Genomic DNA, 20859 nt, shown 5'->3' on the forward strand with positions numbered 1-20859 from the left:
CCAGGCGCCCCTATAAACAGGATATTTTAGCAGTAGAGTGACATTTTTTTAAGATTTTATTTATTTGTCAGAGAGAAAGCGCACATGCAGGGGTTGGAGCAGACTCCCCACTGAGCAGGGAGCCCCATGCGGGACTCAACCCAGGACTCTGGGATCATGGCCTGAGCTAAAGCCATATGCTTACCCGACTGAGCCACCCAGGTGCCCAGCAGTGCGATATTTTTTATTCACTTGGGGTTTTCTCCTTATCAGTACTTCCTAATTTTCCTTCACTGTACATACATTGCTTATGTACTGTGGAAAAGCAGTATTATAAAAGTTAACATATAAAATCCTTCTTGATTGAAGGATAGACCAAAAAATGAAAAATTTGTCAAATTATAAAGTGGGATTATGTAAAATTTTACACATTCCTTTAACTTCTTTTTTTTTTTTTAAGATTTTATTTATTTATTTGACAGAGATAGAGACAGCCAGCGAGAGAGGGAACACAAGCAGGGGGAGTGGGAGAGGAAGAAGCAGGCTCATAGCAGAAGAGCCTGATGTGGGGCTCGATCCCGGAACGCCGGGATCACGCCCTGAGCCGAAGGCAGGCGCCGCTGTGCCACCCAGGCGCCCCACATTCCTTTAACTTCTAAAACTTATTTAGTAATAAAACTGCCCTCCATTCCCTGCCAAAAAGAAAAAGTTCATAAATAGAGTGTACAAGGCCCCCAAACCACCCCCAGGCAACAAAAAAACACAAACTGCCTTCCTCCTCCCTGTTCCCACCCCTGGGGGCCCCAGCTTCCCCTGGAAAACCTCCTCAACATGCTGAGCAGGTCCATGGGCCCTGTTCCTGAGACAGGAGGCAAAAAGCAGAGAGGCTGCTGTTATCAGTCACTTTATTGTCTCCAGGGTATATCAGAGTCCAGACTACCCCTACCTCCAGCCCTGCTGAACTCCCTTCAGTACCTCTTTGGCCTTTGTCGAGGCTTTTCTCTCTGCCTGGAATGCCCTTCTTCATCTGCAAACTCCTCTTCACCCCTCCCAACCCAAGACCGTGAGGGTGGCAGGCAGCACTGACTAGTCCTCCTCCGTGCGTCCTTGACAGGTCATTCGAGTATCAGAGCTCTCATCATCCTGCGTGTGTGCATGATCCACAGCACCCAGCTGGTAGCCTGCCTCTGAGCAGAGGCCCAGGAAATACTGAATGGATAACTGAATCATGAACAAGGAAAGCAGGAGAGAGGCTGGGAACAGGATGTGTTGGATACAGAACCAGAGCTAGAAAAGCTGGGGCTCCCTCTGTGGGACGGTGACTGAGGAGGTATGGGCACTGGGTGGGATCCATTTCTACCTAGCACAATCTTCTACCTTTGAAGACTCCCTGGAAGTCCAAAACTCCAGGCTGGAGCTCAAGGAATGGTAAGACCCTACATACCTTTGGGGCCTGCCCCTTCCCCCCCAATGAAATCTGGGTAGAGGCGGGGCTGCTGAAGCCTCTTCTGCCTCTGGCCTAAATTCTACCTTCACCCTCTCTCAGATAACCTGGAAGCTCCCAACCAGGGCCCTGGCCCCAGTGAGCCCCGATCCTCACCCCTAGCGAGAGGCAATGGGGAGAGGCAAGCTGGGTTGGCCCGCATCTTTATCTCTTCCTCTCCCAGGGCAGGGGGCTGGGGCAGACCCCGGAGTGGACCCCAGCAGCTCCCGGCCAAATCCCCAAATCCGAGGACTGGCGGGTACCACCTCTGGCAGCTGAGGCATTCACAGAAAGTCACCGCGGGCCAGACACAAACAACTTTACCAGGCCTTGTTCCCCTCTGGAGCCAAGCCCGGACCCCGGGGCTCCCACTTCCCCTCCCTCCCTCCCTCCCTCCCAGCCGCCACCCCCCAACCCCCCCTTCACTGGGTCTTCCGGTGGAGTTTGCGCCGCACCAGCTGGCTCAGGAGGAACGCTGTCAGCACACTGCTGCCCACGGTGAGCAGGAAGAGGCCAGAGAAGTTGTGGGGCCAGCGGGTGTGCAGAGGCTCATAGATGGGCCGCCGGGCCTCGTAGTCCAGGGCCACGGCCTCCAGCTGAGCCAGCGTGCACAGCACCAAGAACACGTGGAAGAGCTGGTGGCCCTGCCCGAAGAGGTGGCAGCTGCCGGGAAACCAGCGCTCGGGCACGAAGGCTGAGAAGAAAGCAGCGGCCAGCAGGAAGAAGACCACCTGGCACTTGTGGTAGAGAAGAGCGGGGTCATCAGCGGTCGGGTCGGGGGCCACCAGGATGCGGTGCACCACGGGGCTGATGTCCAGCGCGTAGGCCAGTGCCGACGGCAACTCCTGGCAGGTGCGGCCCAGCAGGCCAGGCTTCTGGCTGTACTTGTTGTAGCAGGAGCCGGTGCAAGACAGCCAGGCGAGAAAGGCGGCGGCGGGCAGGAAGACGGTCTGCACCCGCGCGTGCCAGGCGGGCTCGATGGCGTAGTAGAAGTGCACCAGGGCGCTGCCGAACTGGTACACAGCCACGCCCACGTAGTCCAGGAAGAAGAAGCTGTAGTGCCAGAACTCGGACTTGGCCTGCAGGAGGTGGGCCAGGGCGCTGAGGGACAGGTAGGTGAAGGAGGCAAGGACGATGATGAAGAGGGGCAGGGCGTGGGGGTCTCCCCAGAAGTCCACGGTCCCCGCGAAGGCGGCCAGCCGCAGCAGCAGCACCAGCGCGGCCAGCAGGTGGGTCCAGACGTTCACCGCCTCGTTGTGCTGCTGGAACAGCGTGCGGAAGTAGAAGCGCCACGTCTGATGCAGCGGCCGGTAGCCCACGTAGATGTACGGCTTCCAGAAGAGGGGTGGCACCTCAGCTCGGTCCACCGTGAAGACGGGCTCTGGCTGCCCCGAGGGCTGCGGCTCCCGGTGGGCCTGCCGCAAAGCGGGCAGGAGATGGCTGAGCTTCTGGGCCACCATCGTGGCCATGGCTGTGGGCCAGACAGGTAGCTGGGAGAGAGGCCAGAGAGCGAAGTCAGGGGACCCTGGCCCACCATGAGCAGCAGCTTGGAGGCTCTGGAGCCCAGTTCTTACTCCCTCCTTCCCGCCCCCTTTATCCCGACACTGAGTTTCCGGAGAGAACAGTCATCCTACGCCAGATCGCAGCTCTGCCCCCACAACTTTTCTGCACCCTGATGTATCCCAAGTGCCTAGAACAGTGTCTGGCGTGCAGTAGGTGCTCAATCAATGCTTGAGGAATGAACGGAGGCGGCTCACGGCCTCAGCCACTTCCATTCCAGTCCAGGTCCACACTGCAGCCCCTGCTGCTTTCTCCTGTGTTCATGTCGCCATCTGCATTCACCTGCTGGGGATGGTGACCTTGCTAACAGACCCGCTGCCTCTACCTTTAGCCCCTTCGGAGTGGCAGAGTCTCCCACTGACCCTCCATCAGCCTCCAGGATCTGGTCCCTGCTACCTCTTCCTGCCCTATTGCTCAGCCACAATGCACTTCCAACCCAGCCACAGCCTCGCCACACCCCTGAGCCTGTTTCACACGTCCTGAGGTTTACACAAGCTGTTCCCTCTGCCTGAGACAGTCTCCTCATCTTGCCTATCTGGTAAACTCCTAATCATCCCTCAAAACCCGTTTCTTCCGTGATACTTTCCCTGGTCCCCTGAACTTCTGATGATGACCTCTCTACTTGAGTGCCTACCATAAGATACCCATCTTTTAACCATTATAACATTTCTTATGGGCATTAAAATCGTTAATGTGAGCTCATGAAGGGTAGGCAGTTAGTCTCACTGTTTTGTGAACCTGTGATGCTTAGCGGGTGGCGGGCACTCAATGTTTGTTAAACCAAAGAGCGTAACAGCATCCCGATAACACTTCATACCCTTGAACTCCCCAACTTCAAAGGTGCCCCCCCAAAAAAGCCACTTTTTTCCCCTGAAAGTCCCCAGTAACAACGGATTCAATAAAAACAGCCCTTTCCCTCAGCCACACCTCGACTCAAAAGATCCCTCCTCCAGACTTTCCACCCCCACCACGGCTGCTAATTCCAAAGAAATCAAATCTAACCCTTCACCCTGGCATTCAAGACCCTGCTCCTACCCTTATTTCCCACCTACGCCAAACACCACAACCTCTTCCAACCTCCCTCCCCTCCACTGAAATCCTTTAGGGCCAGTTCAAACTGCCACCTCCAGGGGGCCTCCTTACTGCACCCCCCACCCTGTCTACTCCCCGTCTACTCCCCCTGTACAGGTTATATAATGCACCATATAATGCATATTCATTCACTCACTTGCTCACTTAGCAAACACTGAGCCCCTCCTCTGCCTCAGGCCCTGTGCTGGGTCCAGGGGAGGGCAGAGAGGAAAAAGATTTGATCCTGCCCCCAGGAACTCCATGGTATGGTGGCAATTATCAAAAGGAAAACAAATCACAGCAAATGCTTACACAGTGCTTGCTATGTGCCAGACTCCGATTTAAGCACTTTATGTATAACTGACTCATTTATGCTTCGTAACACCCTGGGAGTAGGTACTACCGTTATTCCCATTTTGCAGATAAGGAACTGAGGCATGGAGATGCCCACCCACCTAGCTAGGAAGTGGCAGAGGCACGGTCTGGACTCAGTTTGCCTTCTTTTTTTTTTTTTTTTATTAATGATTTTTTATTATATTATGTTAGTCACCATACAGTACATCCCCGGTTTCCGATGTAAGGCTCGATGATTCATTAGTTGCGTATAACACCCAGTGCACCATGCAATACGTGCCCTCCTTACTACCCATCACCGGTCTATCCCATTCCCCCACCCACCTCCCCTCTTCAGTTTGCCTTCTTAACCACTGCCCTAAACTGCCCTTTGCAAGACCAGGTGTCAAGTGCCACTAATCATTTCACAGTTATAGACTCTCTGTGTAGTTTCGCCTGAAACCAGTTGCTTAATTCAGGCTTATCATCATTCACTGTGTCATTCATTAAATCAAATAGCTATTGAAACTCCAGCACCTGCTAGACAGCTCCCATCCGTCCAACGAGCTTATTGGACTCAGCACCCTGGTTGTCTGTCCATCTTTCATCAGATATTTATTGCAACTACCTTTGCACCGGTCATTGTAAGAGGCAAGGAGATCTGGGCAGGATAAAGCTCTCATGTTTCTGCCGCCAGCAGCACCATAATCACCCCCAAAGCCCCCCCCCCCAATAATTTACACACAGTCCAAGTAAATGTAGGGAGCTTGCCATGCGAAGGCAGTATCAAGACAAGCCCCCAGCTCCCCCTCCTCCTCCCCTAGCCTGGCCTGCATCGCGAAGCACCCCCTGCATTACACTTCTCAAGTCAGCTCTGGTCTCTGGCCTCAACTAGTCCACTGAGGAGGCCAGAGTTAAACAAGTCACTACAATACTGCACAAGGGGTGCTTTGGCAGGGGACTGCGGGCCTCCCCCACTTCCCGTTCCCCAGACAGCATGGCACAGGCCAGATTTAGGAAGCAGAACTTGCTGGCCGCTTCCATCCATGAGAACTGCCCAGCCTGCCTTGCTAGTGGAGAAGCCAGCACTGGAGACCCTCTCCTGCCGAAGAGGCTGGGCTTCAGCCTCTCCCCTTGTCTACAACCTTGGCTTTCCAACTCAGAACCTCAGGAAGCCAGAAAAGGCCCCTGAAAGTGTCTCATGCAGCACCTTTGTTTTATACTGAGGGAACGAGAGCCCAGAGACAAGAAGGCCTTCCCCAGAGTTGCCCAATCCAGCAAGGTTTCCATTCCACCACAAGAGAAAAGACTAGGGAATGATATTGTGCGATGGTGGCCTAGTTCCTGGGTCCCTGTGATCCATTAAATCTAGTCCAGGCTCCATATCCCCCTCTTAGAACTTTCCAAGTCATAACAGCCTATTAAAGGCTCTGAGAAGTCGTGCAGCAAAGAAGCCAGCTTCGCTTTGTTGAACCTCCATTTGTCAAGCCTACCTTACCAAGGATTTTTTTCCTAGTAATAATTATACAATAAAGCCAGCTGAAATGTGTACTTACTATATGCTCACTCTTTATAACCTTGTTGCAATTAATTCTCATAACTAGCCTCCTGAGGTAGGTATTATGCCCATTTTCTTTTTGAGGATAGTGAAACTCAGAGAAGTTAGAAGCTCCATCCCCAAGGTGCACATCCACACACGCATGCATGTGTGTACACACACACACACACGCACGCACACGTGCACACGCACGCGCACACACACGCATACACGCACACACACGCACACACGCACACAGAGGCTACCCCGCCTCCTGTCATGCCAATCTGCATTGCACAGAACTACTTTGGAAAATAATGGTCTAAAGCAGGTAGCCAAGGCCTTTCCCATAAATTATTTCCTTAGTCTTCTGGCAACTGACATGCATCCAGGGACCTCAGTCTCCTCACATTACCAGCCACCCATTTGACACTGAGGGAACAAGAGGCCAGAGACAAGAAGGCCTTCCCCAATTAAACTGATCTAAGAAGGCTCTATCTATACCAGTGAAGCCCTAGCTCACAGCCACTTCCTCAGGTGATGACAGATCCCTCAGGGCCCTTCTCCACCAGACACAGTGGGGCCTAAGCACAGAACCCAGAGGCTACATACTGGGATAAAGAGATCCTGCTCCCTACTTCCTTTAGACCTCACCCAGAGGCCCCATTCCATCTGGATACGTCTATTTTCAGGATTAGCTCCCATCTCCTGACTCCATGGAAAGGGGCCCCTGAATCCAGGGGAAAGGAGCAGGTGCAGGGGTCCAGCATGAGCTGGAAGGAGGAGGGTAGGTATCCAGAGGCCACCCTCAGAGAATCCTCGGAGTCATCTGCCCACCAGGCTGCCAGGACCTGCCTGTTTTGGGCCACCCTCCATGGCCCTCCTCCAAGCCTACGTTACCTGGGGGTTTTTCTCGAGCCTTGGGGCCGATGGCTTCCGCTGTGGGACTGGGCAAATTCACCAGATGCCAAGCTCTGGTTGGCACTTCCACAGATGAGGGTCACTAGGGGCGGAGCTTCCAAGGACTGGAGGTGTCTTGTGTGATGTCACCAGAGGGTGGGGCTAAAGAAAACCTTCACCTCTCCCCCCCACCCCCACTATCACCATTCCCACACTGGTCAAATCCCAGCTAAACATTGCCCTCCTAGCCAGGTCTCAGCTGCAGAAGGAAGCTCAGCATCACCCTCCACATGAAACGTCTGGGGAAACCCAGGGCTGGCTCAAAAGTTGTGACTTACCCAAGATTCACACAGCAAGATGGGCAAAGCTGGGCTGAGACCAGGTGACCAGGGCCTGGTTGATGGATGTCAGGCAAACTTGACTGGCTTCTGTCCCCTACTCACCAGGAATCATAATGGAAAGAAGTTAGAAACAAAGGAGAAAGCAGACACCATAAAGGCTCATGAAGGAGATGGACTTCAGATTCAGAAAAACGATGTTTGATGCCTGCTTCCATCACATGCTAGCTGTGTGACCTAAGACAAGTGACTCACCTTCTCTGAGCCTTAGCTCTCTCATGGGAATTATAATATTATCTATAGCATAGATGGTTGTAAAGATTAAACACATTAGAATAAAGTTTTAGCACAGTTTAGGGACTCGATAAATGATTGTTGTTATTAATTATTAATAGTAGTAGTAACTAATTATTATTAACAGTAGTAGTATTTGAATTATCTCCAGCCTGAGTCATAGTATTTGAAATATCCCCAGCCCTACAGGTTTGCCTGGCATCGTCCAAAAAAACTGTCCTCTTTTAGCCCTCAGTAGCTGGTTCCGCTGGATTTGGGGGCTTCAGTTAACTGTGTCTCTTGCAATGTTTACCTTTCTCTGAGAATGCATGTAAGGACCAGGGAAATTTGGCTGGAGTTGGAACTTCTAGGGACACTGACCTTATTTCATAATTGAATTCTCCTCAGCAAAGACCATTCAGAGTAACCCCTCTGGGTCCACAGAGCCCTGAAGATTCGCACTTGTGCCACACAGATCCAAAAGTGGTGGCTGGCAAGTGACACCACCAGGGAAAGGGGTCTCAGCTTCAGCTGCTCCATCCCCCCAGTGGGAGGTTCAAGAGGGTAGATCATGCCAGCAGGTGATCCAAAAGGCATGTGGCCTGGCCAGGGCATGTCTTGCAGGCTTGAGAGGCTTCCAGGCCTCTGAGCCTCAGCACTGAGATCTCCAGGGCCCACGTGGGAGCTCCTGTCAATTGGAGAAGCTTGGTCCTCCTCTGCCCTCCCACCTCCCATTCCCCTTTTCCTAAACACAAGGTCAACCTCCTCACCTCGCTCCCCAACCCAGGCTCACCCCAGTTCCTCCTGGTCTCTACCTGATACACACTGCCAAAGAGTCCCCCAAACACCTGGGGGGCAAAACAGATGGCCAGGTTGTAGGGATGGGGCAGTAAATGGGCTTCAAAGTGGGAGAGCTCCAAGTTCTACCCATCCCATTGAGTTCAGCGTACATTGCAGGCCAAACGCTACAGGGCTGGGGCAGAGGGTGAAGGAAGCAGACAGACTCGCTGCCCTGACAGGGCTCCTGCCACACAAACGAAATGCCTACAGGCTGAGAAAAATCCAGCCCAGAGAGAAGGCATGCAGGTGGTGACCGTGCAGAATTGGAGAGAGCTGACGCCCCAAGGGAGGGTGTCTGCCACTCACCTCCGGGAGACAATTTCAAGAAAAGCCAGGTTCCCATTTTTATGTGAGGGTGGGATTTCAAGTCTGATACCTAGAGGCTGTGTGACTTGGCTCTTAAGTCCCTTAACCTCTCTGAGCCTATTTCCACATTCATAATCGAAGGATAGTAATAGCTACCCCTCGGGCTCTTATGAAAGCAAAACAGTGAGAGATGCAAGGTGTCGGCTCTGGCACAGCACCGCCCTGCAATTTCTGCTGGGTTCTAGTCCTGGCCCAGCTGTTCAATCCCGGTGTGATCTTGGACAAGCCCACTCCCCTCTTGGCCCCGTTTCTCCAAATGTCAAAGGAGAGAAGGAATTTACCAGTAACGTCAAAGGGCCCTTCAGGTCCTGAGACATTCCAATATTTGTTTTAGGCCTAGTGTGTGCCCGGTGCTGTTCAGCAGTGAACAAAGCAGTTAAAACACTTCCCTCATGGAACCAATAGCCCAGCTAACTAACAGCTAAGGGCGAGAACTAAGAGCATTAATACCCTGCCCTCTTGGAGCTTAATAGCCTAACTAAAAAACGCTTAACTATTATGAGTATTAATTGGTTATAATTCCACTTTCTCTCGTGCCACCATCTTGGCACGCAAAATATTCATTGTTGCTTCTCTGGGCCCTGATTGCTCAGCACAGTCCCTTAAAGACAGCTTTATCTTGCCGTAGAAGACAAAGTCTAACTTCAGATAAAAATAATTGTAAGGCAGGGGGGAAGCCTGGCTGGCTCAGTAGGTAGAGCACGCGACTCTTGATCTCAGGGTCATGAGTTCAAGCCGCATGTTGGGCCTGGAGCCTACTTACAAATAATAATCACAATAATAATAGTAAGGCCAGACCTGTGTTAACACTGGAGCTGTTCGAGCTAAATGTTCTTGAGGGGTCCTGACTGATAAGGTATATAAGATATCATGTAAGAGCCCAAAATATTATTTATAAAATTAGGCACTAACATTAGTAATTTACGGCGGCTTGCTGTTTACAAAGAACTTTCACATACACTTCACCTCTCCCTCAAAGCAACTCTGAACCTCCATGTAAGCTGGTGTCACAGCCCAGGAGGCAGGATGGCCGGACACGACATCTGACTCCAAAACCAGTGCTCTTGCCCTTCATCCACTGGAGTCAACTCCCAGGCATCCAGTGGGTGGCCACAGATCACACAAGCAAAGTTTTCATCCCTGGCTGGCCTCCCGATCTCCCAGCAACTGGGTCACCTCCCTCAGTGTAAACCAATTCCCCAACTCGGCAGAATGTGTTTAAGAAAAAGTTCTTCCATTTCTTCCAAAACTGAGCAGAAATCATTTTTGTTTTTTGTAACCGCACCCCTGGGCCTCCGTTTGTGATCAGAATAGGATGAATAAGCCAAAAGGATTCTGTGGAACTCAGACTCACTAATGCTCTGAGGACAAGGAAGAACCGGTAGGAAGAAAGCAGGCTCAGAGAGGTTGGATGAGCTGGCTACAGTCACCCAGCACGCGGTGGAAAAGGGACCCAACTTTCACTTCTGGCCAGCAAGCGCCCCTCTAGTCAGGGAAACTGAGGTTGGAGTGGGGCAGTCTCTCACCAAAAGGCTCTGAGGTGGCACGAGCCCCTTGAAGTGAGGCTGGAACCCTCTCGCACAGGAGCTAAAACATCAGGTCCTGGGTCATCCAAGCAGGGGTAGCCCGGCTCTGGGAAACCACCAAACTCTCACACTCGCCAGCTGTGGCCTGACCAGGCCCCTCACTCAGGCCAGGCCTGCACGGGCTGCCCCGGGGAAACCTCTGGGGGTCCCCAAAGCCTGCAGGCTTGAAGCTAATGCTATGGGTGGTGTGGGGCTCCCTCCCCTGCCCCTCACTGGGTAGGGAAACCTCCATGCTTTCCTGACACCAAGACAGGCCTCCCCATCCCACACGGCCTAGGCGTCCCCCGAGTGGGACCCCCTCACGTTATCCAGTTCCAGGTACTTGCGCCCCTTGTGCCCCCGGAGTCTCCCTAGATTCCCCCGGCCTCTCCTCCTCCCCGCCACCGCGGCCCTCCCCGGCCGGCCGGCCGCCCTGCCCACTCCGTCAGATGCGCTCTGCTCCAGGCTGGCCCCCAGCAACCTCCCGCTCTCAACGGGGTGCTTCGGCTCCGGCTCCGCGGCCCCTGCGCGCGCGCTCGCCGCCGGCCCCCCTCTGCCCGGCCGCGTACCTGCCGCGGGGCGGAGCGCGGCGGTGAGACCCGCAGGCTGGGACCCACGGCCCTCGGCGTCCCGGGCGACCTGCAGGCAGATAAAGGGGCGGCCGGTGGCCCCGCCCCAAAACGAGCGGGGGGCGGGGCGGCGGCGGCAAGCGGAAGGGGTGCGGGGGCACCGCCGGCCTCCCTCCGCCCCGCCCACATGTTGCCCGCGGAGGCAGGGGGGCCCCCCCCCCCACCCCGGCGACCACGGAGTCGTGGTCGTGCCTGTGGCCATCCTGCAGAGAGGTGGGGAGACGGAGGCCCGGAGAGCAGAAGCGGTTGCCCGAGACCCCGGCTGGGCGGCGGCGCTGCGGGGGCTCCAGCCCAGCGGGTCTCACTTCCGCGGATTGGAAGCACGAGCTCCGGAGTGCGGGGTGGCCGCCTGGCGGGCGCCGGGCAAGTTGTAGCAGGAGCGCGCACAGGTTGCGGGCGGGAGCCCGCCGCCCAGCCCCGAGGCCGCTCCGATGCACACAGGCCACCGCCCACGAGGCTGCTTCTGGTCGAGATGGGCCTGGCCTTCCCCGTTTTCATCCCTCTGCCCGGGGAGCCCCACCCCGCCTCTGCACCCCTGTCTTTTTCAAGTTCCCACCTCAGCCCTCTCCGTGGGCGCTTCCCTGGGCGGCCGGCCCACGGCATGGTGTTTGAACCTCTTACAACACCCACTTTCTACTCCCTAGTGTAACATCTCCCCCCAGAAGTGGGAGCACCCAAAGGGTGAGGGATCCCTGCATAGAGAAGGCCCTCGGCAAAGACTGACAGGGATTGTCTGCTCCTCTGGACCTGGACCAGAGTGGGGAGACACCTCCACCCCCTCTGGGGCACACACAGCCTAATGGGTGCGGAGCTGAGAGGGGACAGTCTGAGTGGGGACACTGCTCCGCCCTCAGGGAGTTTTGGGTCCATTCTGGGAGACGGTGTTGGGAGATGGTGTGGGGCGTGGGCATAATGACAGGATCCAGGTCCTGGTGCTACCCCCAACTCACCATGTGACCTTGGGCAAGTCTTTTTCTCAGCCTCAAGTTTATTACCTATGAAATGGAAGTAATAATATCTGACAGGTTGTTAGGAGAATTAATAAAACAGTGAGAATGAAGGTTCTTCATCAACTGCAATGAATACTAGAGGAATGTATATTTCCTTGTTATATATAAATATATATATATAATCATAATCAAATAATCCTAAGAATTAAATCTCTATTACCCATGTGGATAGAAAAAGTGGCATAGAAGATTCAATCATTTAGAACAGGTAGGTATGGGAAATGAAAACAAGTAAGGACATTATGGAAATTATATTCTATATGATGGAATATATTCTATCACAGTGAATAAAAATTTAAAATTTAGAAGGTGACTTAGACTCCACTTCCAGTTTTGGAACATGTTTTTAAAGCTACAGTTTAAAATAAAATAAAATGAAATAAAGTTACAGTTTATTAAGCTCTTTCCATGTGCGCTAAGTAGTTGCCAAACTATCTCCTTTGAGCCAGACAACACTATGAACCCATTTTACAAACTGGGAAACTGAGGATCAGAAAGGGGACATGGGACTGTTAATATTATCTCATTTAGCCTCATCCATTCCTACAAATTGGGTGTGATGACCCCCATTTTACGGACAGAAAAAGTGAGGCCCAGAGAGGAGAAATGATGTACTCCAGGTCACATAGCTCCTGATGTATGTAGGCTCTGAGAAACGGATCTGGAGGTGTGCTCAGGGGAGAAAAGTCACGTGCCCCTGAAACTTGGCTATGAATATTTGAGAGCTGAGTGATAAAAATTTTAAAAAGTAGAAACAGTGACCAGTTATGGAGCGCTGGCCATGTGCCCAGCCCAACGCAAAGCCCCTTCCACACACTATAAGCCCATGAGGGTGTTGTTTCTTTATCTCATTTCATGAATGAGGAAACTGGTTCCGGAAGATGCTATTTGCCCAAGGCCACCCAGTTGGTTAGTGGCGGGACTGGATCCCAGCCTTGCTCTTATCTGCTACACAGTACTGGAAACAAGGAGTGAAGCTGTGGGGCCAGGACAATTCCTTCCCTAGCCGGCTGTGCCCCAACTCCTTTTCCAGCCCAAGGCAGCTCCCTTCCCTGCCCTCCCCCAGTTCAGCCACCTGAGTGATGCCCAGTGACTCCATCGCTCCAAGAGCCCAGAGCCCTGGAATCCTTTGAGTCCAGACCCTAGAAGAGGAAGGTGGGGAACCCACCCCGTAAGCTGTGCACCCCGCAGTTGCCCTCCCAGATGCCAGGCTTGGCTGTCAGAGGAATAGGGTCTCCAGGGAGACCAGCCTCCTGGGCAGGCCTAACGAGTTGAAAGGCCTCAGAAGACAGGCTCTGAGCAAGAAGACCATCAGGAAGGGCTTCAGTGAACCCAAAGTAAGAGAAAGGATGTGGGGCCTGACTGTCCTGGACATGTTCTTATCCTTTCCCCAAAACAAGGGCATCCATTCATCGGGGGCAGCAAAGCAGTGAAGCCCATGACTGTATTGTGCCTGGGTTCACACCTTAGATCTGCCACTTACCCCAGGCAACTTATGTAGCCTCTCTGGATATCGAATTCATTCATCCTAAAACAGGTCAGTACCCTGCATATAGGGTTGGCATGAAGAGTAAGTGAAATCACGTGTGTAAAGTACTCATGGCACCGGGCGTATCGTGCCATTGCTCTAGTTCAGTTCTTTACTCCCCCTCTTTGCCAATAAGGGAGAAAGATAAAGGCTTGTTGTAAGCCCCCGATGTCGAGGTGGTTTGTTACACAGCATTATGGAAGCAATTCCTGACTCATACGTGTAGCAGAGCCAGGATGCAAAGGCAGGGGTCTGACCCAAGACCACATTTCAGCTGTGCGTGGTGCGGGGGGGAGGCCAGCGCAGGGGACACTGATTGCCTACAGAAATTCTCTGCCTATAGTCCACTTGGAGTGAGCCTTACAGGATGAGGAAGGGTTCTCTGAGCCATAAGGAGGGAAAGAACTTTCCAGACAGTGGCAACAGCATGTGCAAAGGTAGAGGTGTGAATGGTAGGGTAGGTTTAGGGAAGGAGCCATCATGTTCTAGGGCTGGAGCAGAAGGGGCCTGGGGGCAGCAGGTGACATTTGAAAGGTAAGGAGAGGCTAGAAGGAAGGGAGACTTGCCTGGGAAGAGGGCTTTATCCTGAAGGCCAAGCGGAGATCAGAAGCAGAGATTAGAGAGAGGGGTGGGATGGGGTGAGGGGGCTTCAAGGAGACCAATCAGAGAGGTGGGGGGTGTCCCCTGGGACTCCATGACTGGGTGTTGGACTCCTGCCCAAGAATCCCCAAGGGGAAGGGTCGGCAGTAGAAGCAGAGGGCGGGGGGAGGGAGCTGACTGCGTTTGCAGGGAAGCTGGCTGCAGGCGCGTGCTGCGCCCAGGCTGTCGCTGAGCCACAGGAGAGAGGCAGCCTTAGACCCAGCCCAAGAAGGTCTCCTGCAGGGGCCAGGAGGCCTCAGCACAGAGAGCTGGGACTGGGGGGAGCCATCGTAAACAGCTGGCCCTCCTCGAGGGATCCCCAGCTGATGCCCCATGGTGACTGTCCCCAGCAAGGCAAACACACGAGTGGCCCGTCAGATCGCAGCTTCGGCAGGGGGTGGGCTGTTCCACGCATGCCGACCTCAGCCCCACTCCAAGTGTCTGCCAGGCTGGCCTCCACTTCCCGGCCTCCAGGCTCTCCTGGAAGCTGTAGCTCAGCCTGCTGGTTTGGGTGCCGTCTAGAAGCGCGGGCACTTAGCACTGTGAGAACGGCTCTCAGGCCCTCATGGAAGCTGCTGGAGAAAGCTCCAGCCTCCTGTTCAAAAGAAGACAGCTCTGGAAGGCATTTGGTCTGCATCGGGCTTTCTGAAATCCAGGTCCCACCACCCAAAGCAGCAACCTGGAAGACACATCCCATCCTCCTTTGCGCTTTGCCTGCTTGTCTCCCCACCCCTTCCCTTCTGCTTTCTGGGGTCACCTCCCAAACAAACTACTCACACCTAAGTCTCTGCCTCAGGCTCTGCTTTGGGGGAAAACCAGACCAGGACTTCCGGGACCTCCTCCGCCTACCCCCCAAGAAAAAGAGTCGGCTTTAAACATCTGCCAAGCCTGGAACGCTCAAGACAAGTACGGGGTAAGGCAGACCTTTCTGGAGCCTTTAACCTCAGTACTTTCCCGTTCCCTCCTGGGCAGCCCTGGAGAGGGCAGAACCTCAGCGAGCTGCAGGGGAGGAGGGGCGCAGGCTCAAAGGGCAGAAATAAAGCACAAGCCAAGCATGCACTTCTCTCCTACTCCAGACTCCAAGTTTCCAGCACATTCCTACCTCTTGACTTTCCACTTGATATTCCTTCTGCCTGGAACTCACTTTGCCCCCGAAAGGACCAGCATAATTTCTGAGGCCCTGTGCAAAATGAAAATGCAAGGCTTTGTTCAAAACTTAGCAACTGCAATATAGCGAAAGCAGCCCATGAAACCAAGCATGGGGACCCTCCTGACCCCAAGCTCCTATGTGACTGCAGGGGTCACATGGCCTACATGGCTCCCAACAGCTGGTCATGGCTCTCAACAGCTGAACTTCTGTCTGTTGCCCCGCTGCCTTCAGATGTCTGTTTCAATGTCCCTTCTCCAATGGGGCACCTGGCTGGCTCAGTCGGTAGAGCATGTGACTCTTGATCTCAGGGTTGTACGTTCGAGCCCCATATTGGGTGTAGAGGTGACTTAAAAAATCAAATCTTGGGGCACCTGGGTGGCTCAGTCAGTTAAGCGTCTGCCTTCAGCGCGGGTCATGATCCCAGGGTCCTGAGATCGAGTGCCGCTTGGGGCTCCCTGCTCAGCGGGGAGTCTGCTTCTCCCTCTGCCTGCCGCTCCCCCTGCTTGTTCTCTCTCTGACAAATAAATAAAATCTTTAAAAAAAAAAAGCTGTTGAATAACTGAACTCTACCTCTGAAACCAATAATACATTATATGTTAATTAATTGAATTTAAATTAAATAAATAAATACGATCATACAGTGGAAAAAGAAAGTCCCTGTTTCCCTCAATAACTGACTGCGGTATCACAGTTTTTGATTCTTGCCAATCTGCGGGGTGAAAAATGGAATCTCAGTCTTCTTTTCAAATTTCTCCTATTATGAGTGAGGCTGAGTGTCCACTAAAACACAGAGACGTTGAGATTTCTTAGAAGAACTCTATACTTGGCCTTCATCTCTGTGGCTCACGGCTCCTGGAGCCCTTGTAATTCCCTAAGCGGTACGAACACTCAGAGCATCTGTTGTTCGGAGGCAACTTGCTGGGCTCCTGGATGGCTCCTGGACGGGGGCTGGCCACCAGAAAGACCAAACCATTAGAAGCGTGGCATTTTCAGCGCCTACCCCCTACGTCTCCAGAGAGGGGAGAGGGGCTGGAAATGGAGTTAATAATTGATCGAGCCTACATGAAGCCTCCATAAAATCCCAACAGTATGGGGTTTGGAGAGCTTTCATTTGGGCGAACACAGCCACACCTGGAGAGTGATGTACCCCAGCTCCATGGGGGACCGAAGCTCCCGCACTCCGGACCTTTGCGCACCTTGCCCTAGGTATCTCTGCGTCTGGGTGTTCACTGTACCCTTTGATAAACTGTTAAGTGCAAGTAAGTGTTGCCCTGAGTTCTGCGAGCCACTAAGAAATGAATCGAACCCAAGGAGGGGGCCCCTGGAACCTCTGATCTATAGCCATTTGGTCAGAAACACACATGATGAGCTGGGTTCGTGACTGGTATCTGAAGTGGGGCAGGTGGCAGTCTCGTGGGACTGAGTCCTTAACCTATGGGATCTGATGCTCTCTCTGGGTCAATAGTGGGTTGAATTCTCAACACCCTGCAGGTGTCTGAGAATTGCTTGGGGTTGTGCGGGAAGTCCCTCCCATCCCCAGACATTGGAATTGGGGCCAAGAACACAAAAGAGTTGGTGGTGGTGAAGTGCGATTTGCTAGAACATTCCTGGCTGGTGGAAAGACGTGGTTTGGGAAGAGAAAGATGAAAGGCTGGGGGTGAAAAACCTTTGATTCCTGGGTGGCCACGTGGTCGCCCGTGGGCTGGAGCAGCGGCTGTGCTGGGCTCAGCTACTAAAGGTAAAAGTTGCCGATGGCATTTAGAGATGCAGCCGACCCTTGAGCAGCCGGCTCACCGGATGCATTAGGAAATGCAAACTGATAAGGAAAAGGGTGAAATATTCTATCCCTTGGTTATTGTTGTTTGAGTGTCGGCCACCAGCCTCCGCTGCCCCCCTTCCCTGCCCCCACAAAGGAAAAACCACACAAAGACAACAGAAATTACCTCCCAGACCTCTGGTCACCAAAAAGGTAAATGTGGGGGAAGGACGAAACCAAGCAACGACTGAAAACAGAGGGCGCAGCGTGAAGGACAGCTTCGTTTAGTGGGTCTGTGTCATCGGGTCCCCAGGGAAGCTTTACTGAATGGGTCGTGAGTGTTACTAGTTTCAGGGCGGCGTCTGGGGTTTGGAAGCTGAGGAGGGGAAGAGCACGTGGGGTTTATGCAGCCCCCTCAGCTCACTCTGGAACAATCACAGATGGCGGTACACAATCCGACACACATGGGGTTATTCCTGAGGGAACAGCCAGCCGGTGGACTGGGGACAAGCCTCTGTAAGGTTTGTTTACCCTGAGGATGGAGACTGTCCAGCCTCCCCCATAAATGCCCGTGGAACACCCCAGACGAAGCAGCTGATAGACTTCATATGCAACTCATTCGGGAATGGCTTGTGACCACCTGGATATTTACTGAACACGCCCGTTACCCAAGTCACGGGGAATGCTGTGGTTAAGGGCGCCCCTTTCACACGGGTACCTCATATAACCCTATTGCCGCAAAACTGAAAAAACAGTTCATGAAGCCATATCAAATTTGCTGTCTCAGCTTCCCCTCATGGGTCTTCTAGATGCTAATAAAAACATTAGGTTATTAGAGGGTGAGAAGAGGCCAAGGGAAAGTCGAGGGACTCTTCCCAATAAGATGGAAATTTTTAGACCTTTATTAAAAAATAAGGCGACTAACAGCACCTGTGTGGCTCAGTGGGTTAAGTGTCCAACTCTTGGTTTTGGCTCAGGTCATGATCTCAGGGTCCTGGTATGGAGTCCGGAGTCAGGCACTGCACTCAGTGGGGAGTCTGCTTGAGATTCTCTCTCTCCCTCTGTCATGACTACCCTCCACTCATGCTTTCTTTCTCTCTCAATAAATAAATAAACCTTAAAGAAAAGAAAGAAGGTGAATATTGGTAGAAGCATAATGAAGAGGAAACAGAGCGGGGAGAGTCACAAGACTCGTCCCCAGGGTGGAAATCTTTGGATGGTTATTAACAAATGGGATGAATAAAATGGGACATTGATGGGCTTGAAACAAAGCTTTTAGGTTGGGTGGGCCAAAGGACCTCCTGTTGGTCCCTCAATATTAAAGTACTTCAAGTCCAATCTTTCCCCGTTTGGAAAAACATGAAAAGCCTGGAGGCAGAGATTACAGCGTGAGAGCCGACCAGCACCTGCTTGCGGCTGTGGTCAAGCAGATTAATCAAGTTAAAGATTAAAAAAAAAAAAAAGTTAAAGATTGACCGAAGGGCCAGGGTCCCTTGGCTCAGCCCCTCCCTGGGGACCCAAAGTCTTCTGCACAAAAAGTGGGCAAAATGGTCAGGGGGCGGGCGAAGAAAACTTTTCAGGACTCCTTAACACAGGAGCTCCACGTGCTATGGTGCAGAAGCCGTGGTGTGGGCTCCATTCAGACTGAGAGACAGAAAAATGGGAGAACCAATAAAACCATGAAAATTGGAATGTTCACACAGGATTTAGGTGGAGTGTTTTTTTACCTGGCTCTGCTCTGGGGATGGACATTGCATCTGGCTGAGAGCATCTCCCTTACCTGGTAAAACAGAAAGGCGTGTAAATCTGCCCTTCAAGTAATACTAGTCATGACAATCAGTAGCATTGCCTGAGCCCACATGGTGTAGAATGCCCTGGAATGCTCGCAAGGACAAATTCTCTGTGTGAGAGCCCTGTGGGGAGCCCAGCCTGGGGCTTATGTCCGCAGCTTGTGGGCACCTCCCAGCAATGACTACTGGGAGAATTTTCATTTGAGGGATATTCATGACCTTGCTATCAATCATTAATTAAAGCTCCCCTAATGACCGATGGGCATTGATAGTAAAATAATGGATAAGATAATCATGAAGTCGGAGATACCCACACTGTCTGGGTGATGTCGGGTCAAACGCTCTAATAAGGAAGCAGTGCCCAGAAGAGTTCCGAAATGGTTTCTACAGGAGCATGCCCATGGGGGGATGCAAGTAGGCACCCACTGAATACACCAGGACGTGGCCTCTCCCCCCACCAGGACCAACTTTGGAACCACCTGCTGGAACCTACTGCCACGTGGACAGTGCCCTACAAACAGCTCTCGATGAAACCACATGCTGCTTGGTTTACGGACAGCAGCTCCAAGGTGAACGCACAGCCTCCCGCTTGGAAAGCACTGCATTCAGACCAGCAGATAGAAGACTCTGATGGAAGAAGGGAAGAATGGATCGGCTCCATGGACCGAACTGCGTGCTGGGGATCCAGCAGTGAAGAATTAGGGAGCTGGGCAGTGGAAAACTGGGTGGGTAAGGGGATGGCCACAGGGGCGCAGCCCTCATGAAAATCGCTCTGGGAATTTAAGAGGCCCCCTGAAGTAGGACATGTCAATGCCCATCAGAAAAGCTCCCATCAGAAAAGGTTCAAAACGTGATTGGAAAAACCAAGTGGCTCTTTTGGTGCGCTGCCTTGAGGTATCCACCTGGATCTATTAAAAAAAAAAAAAAAAGACACATTTAAAAGAGAAGCAATTTGGGGCACCTGAGTAGATAGTCGGTTAAGCCGCCCAACTCTTGGTCTCAGTTTGGGTCGTGATCTCATGGTTGCGAGATTGAGCTCAGCATTGGGCCCCTCGCTCAGGGTGGAGTCTGCTTAAGATTCTCCCTCTCCCTCTCCCTCTCCCCTCCCACTCATGCTCCCTCTCTCTTAAATAAATAAATAAATAAATACTAAAAAAAAAAGTTTTGAAAGAGAAACAGTTCACCCACAATCTCCTCCTCCCACGCTCTAGCAGGCTTTAACGTCCCCATTTCCTTAAGTTTACAGCCCATGCTCAGGCATTGTTTTTCATAGTTTCAATCCGAGAAGACGGGGTTTCACGTTCTGCTCTTTAGTATTATGTATCCGTATACTAGTCAGCATAAGGTTAGCTAGGTTATGCTACAGGACATCGGTTTGTAATTCGTGTTCGCTGTTGCTGTCACCCTCACTCCGGCCCCCGGTGCAGGCAGCCACATCTGCAGAGCTGAAGAGGATGGGAGGCTGCACGCTGGCTCTTACAGTTTCTGCTCAGGAGTGATGTTTCATCGTTTAAGCAAGTCTTGTGGCCACAACTAACTTCAAGGAGTAGAGAAGTACAGCGGGAGAAGAAGCAAGTATTTGAAGGCCAGCACTGATAGCTATGTCACAGAGCACGTAGTCTGTGCTTGGCTGTCTGCTCTCTCCTGGGAAAAGGAAGTTGAACTAGATATTGTCCCTGTCATCAACATTCTCCATGGTCCTACTTGATCAGAGTAGGGAAACACATAACAATCACTTTTTTTTTTAAAGATTTTTTAATTTATTTGTCAGGGAGAGGGAGACAGAGCACAAGCAGGGGGAGAGGCAGGAAGAGGGAGAAGCAGGCTCCCCTCTGGGCAAGGAGCCCAATCTGGGACTCAATCCCAGGACCCTGGGATCATGACCTGAGCCGAAGGCAGGGGCTTAACTGACTGAGCCACCCAGGCGTCCCCATAACAATCACTTCTAATAGCTCCAGAACATCCCATCGATAGAACAGACCATACTTTGCTAATTTCTCAAATGTTGCATATTCAGGATATTTTTATCTTTCTTTCTCTTTTTTCTGTATTAAAATAACATCACAAAAATGTAACATTGCACGTAATCACGTCAAAAGAGGTGAATACTGA

The 20859-nt window shown here is 52.3% G+C and overlaps 1 protein-coding gene across 1 annotated transcript; it reads right to left on the reverse strand.

The window, feature by feature from the left end:
• Positions 1-1876: 1876 nt before the first annotated feature.
• Positions 1877-11317, reverse strand: PAQR7 (progestin and adipoQ receptor family member 7). Its single transcript, XM_026516997.4, has 3 exons — positions 10815-11317; positions 7202-7298; positions 1877-2952 (listed from the first exon to the last, which is right to left on the reverse strand). The coding sequence occupies exon 3, from the start codon at positions 2929-2931 to the stop codon at positions 1885-1887; it is 1047 nt and encodes a 348-aa protein (XP_026372782.1). The 5' UTR covers positions 2932-2952; positions 7202-7298; positions 10815-11317; the 3' UTR covers positions 1877-1884.
• Positions 11318-20859: the final 9542 nt, after the last annotated feature.

This window comes from Ursus arctos, unplaced genomic scaffold (assembly GCF_023065955.2).
Source record: "Ursus arctos isolate Adak ecotype North America unplaced genomic scaffold, UrsArc2.0 scaffold_32, whole genome shotgun sequence".
Taxonomy (NCBI): domain Eukaryota; kingdom Metazoa; phylum Chordata; class Mammalia; order Carnivora; family Ursidae; genus Ursus; species Ursus arctos.

Bases quoted from the DNA above. Each gene is read 5' to 3' on its own strand.
- PAQR7 (XM_026516997.4), bottom strand. From the start codon at position 2,931: ATGGCCACGATGGTGGCCCAGAAGCTCAGCCATCTCCTGCCCGCTTTG.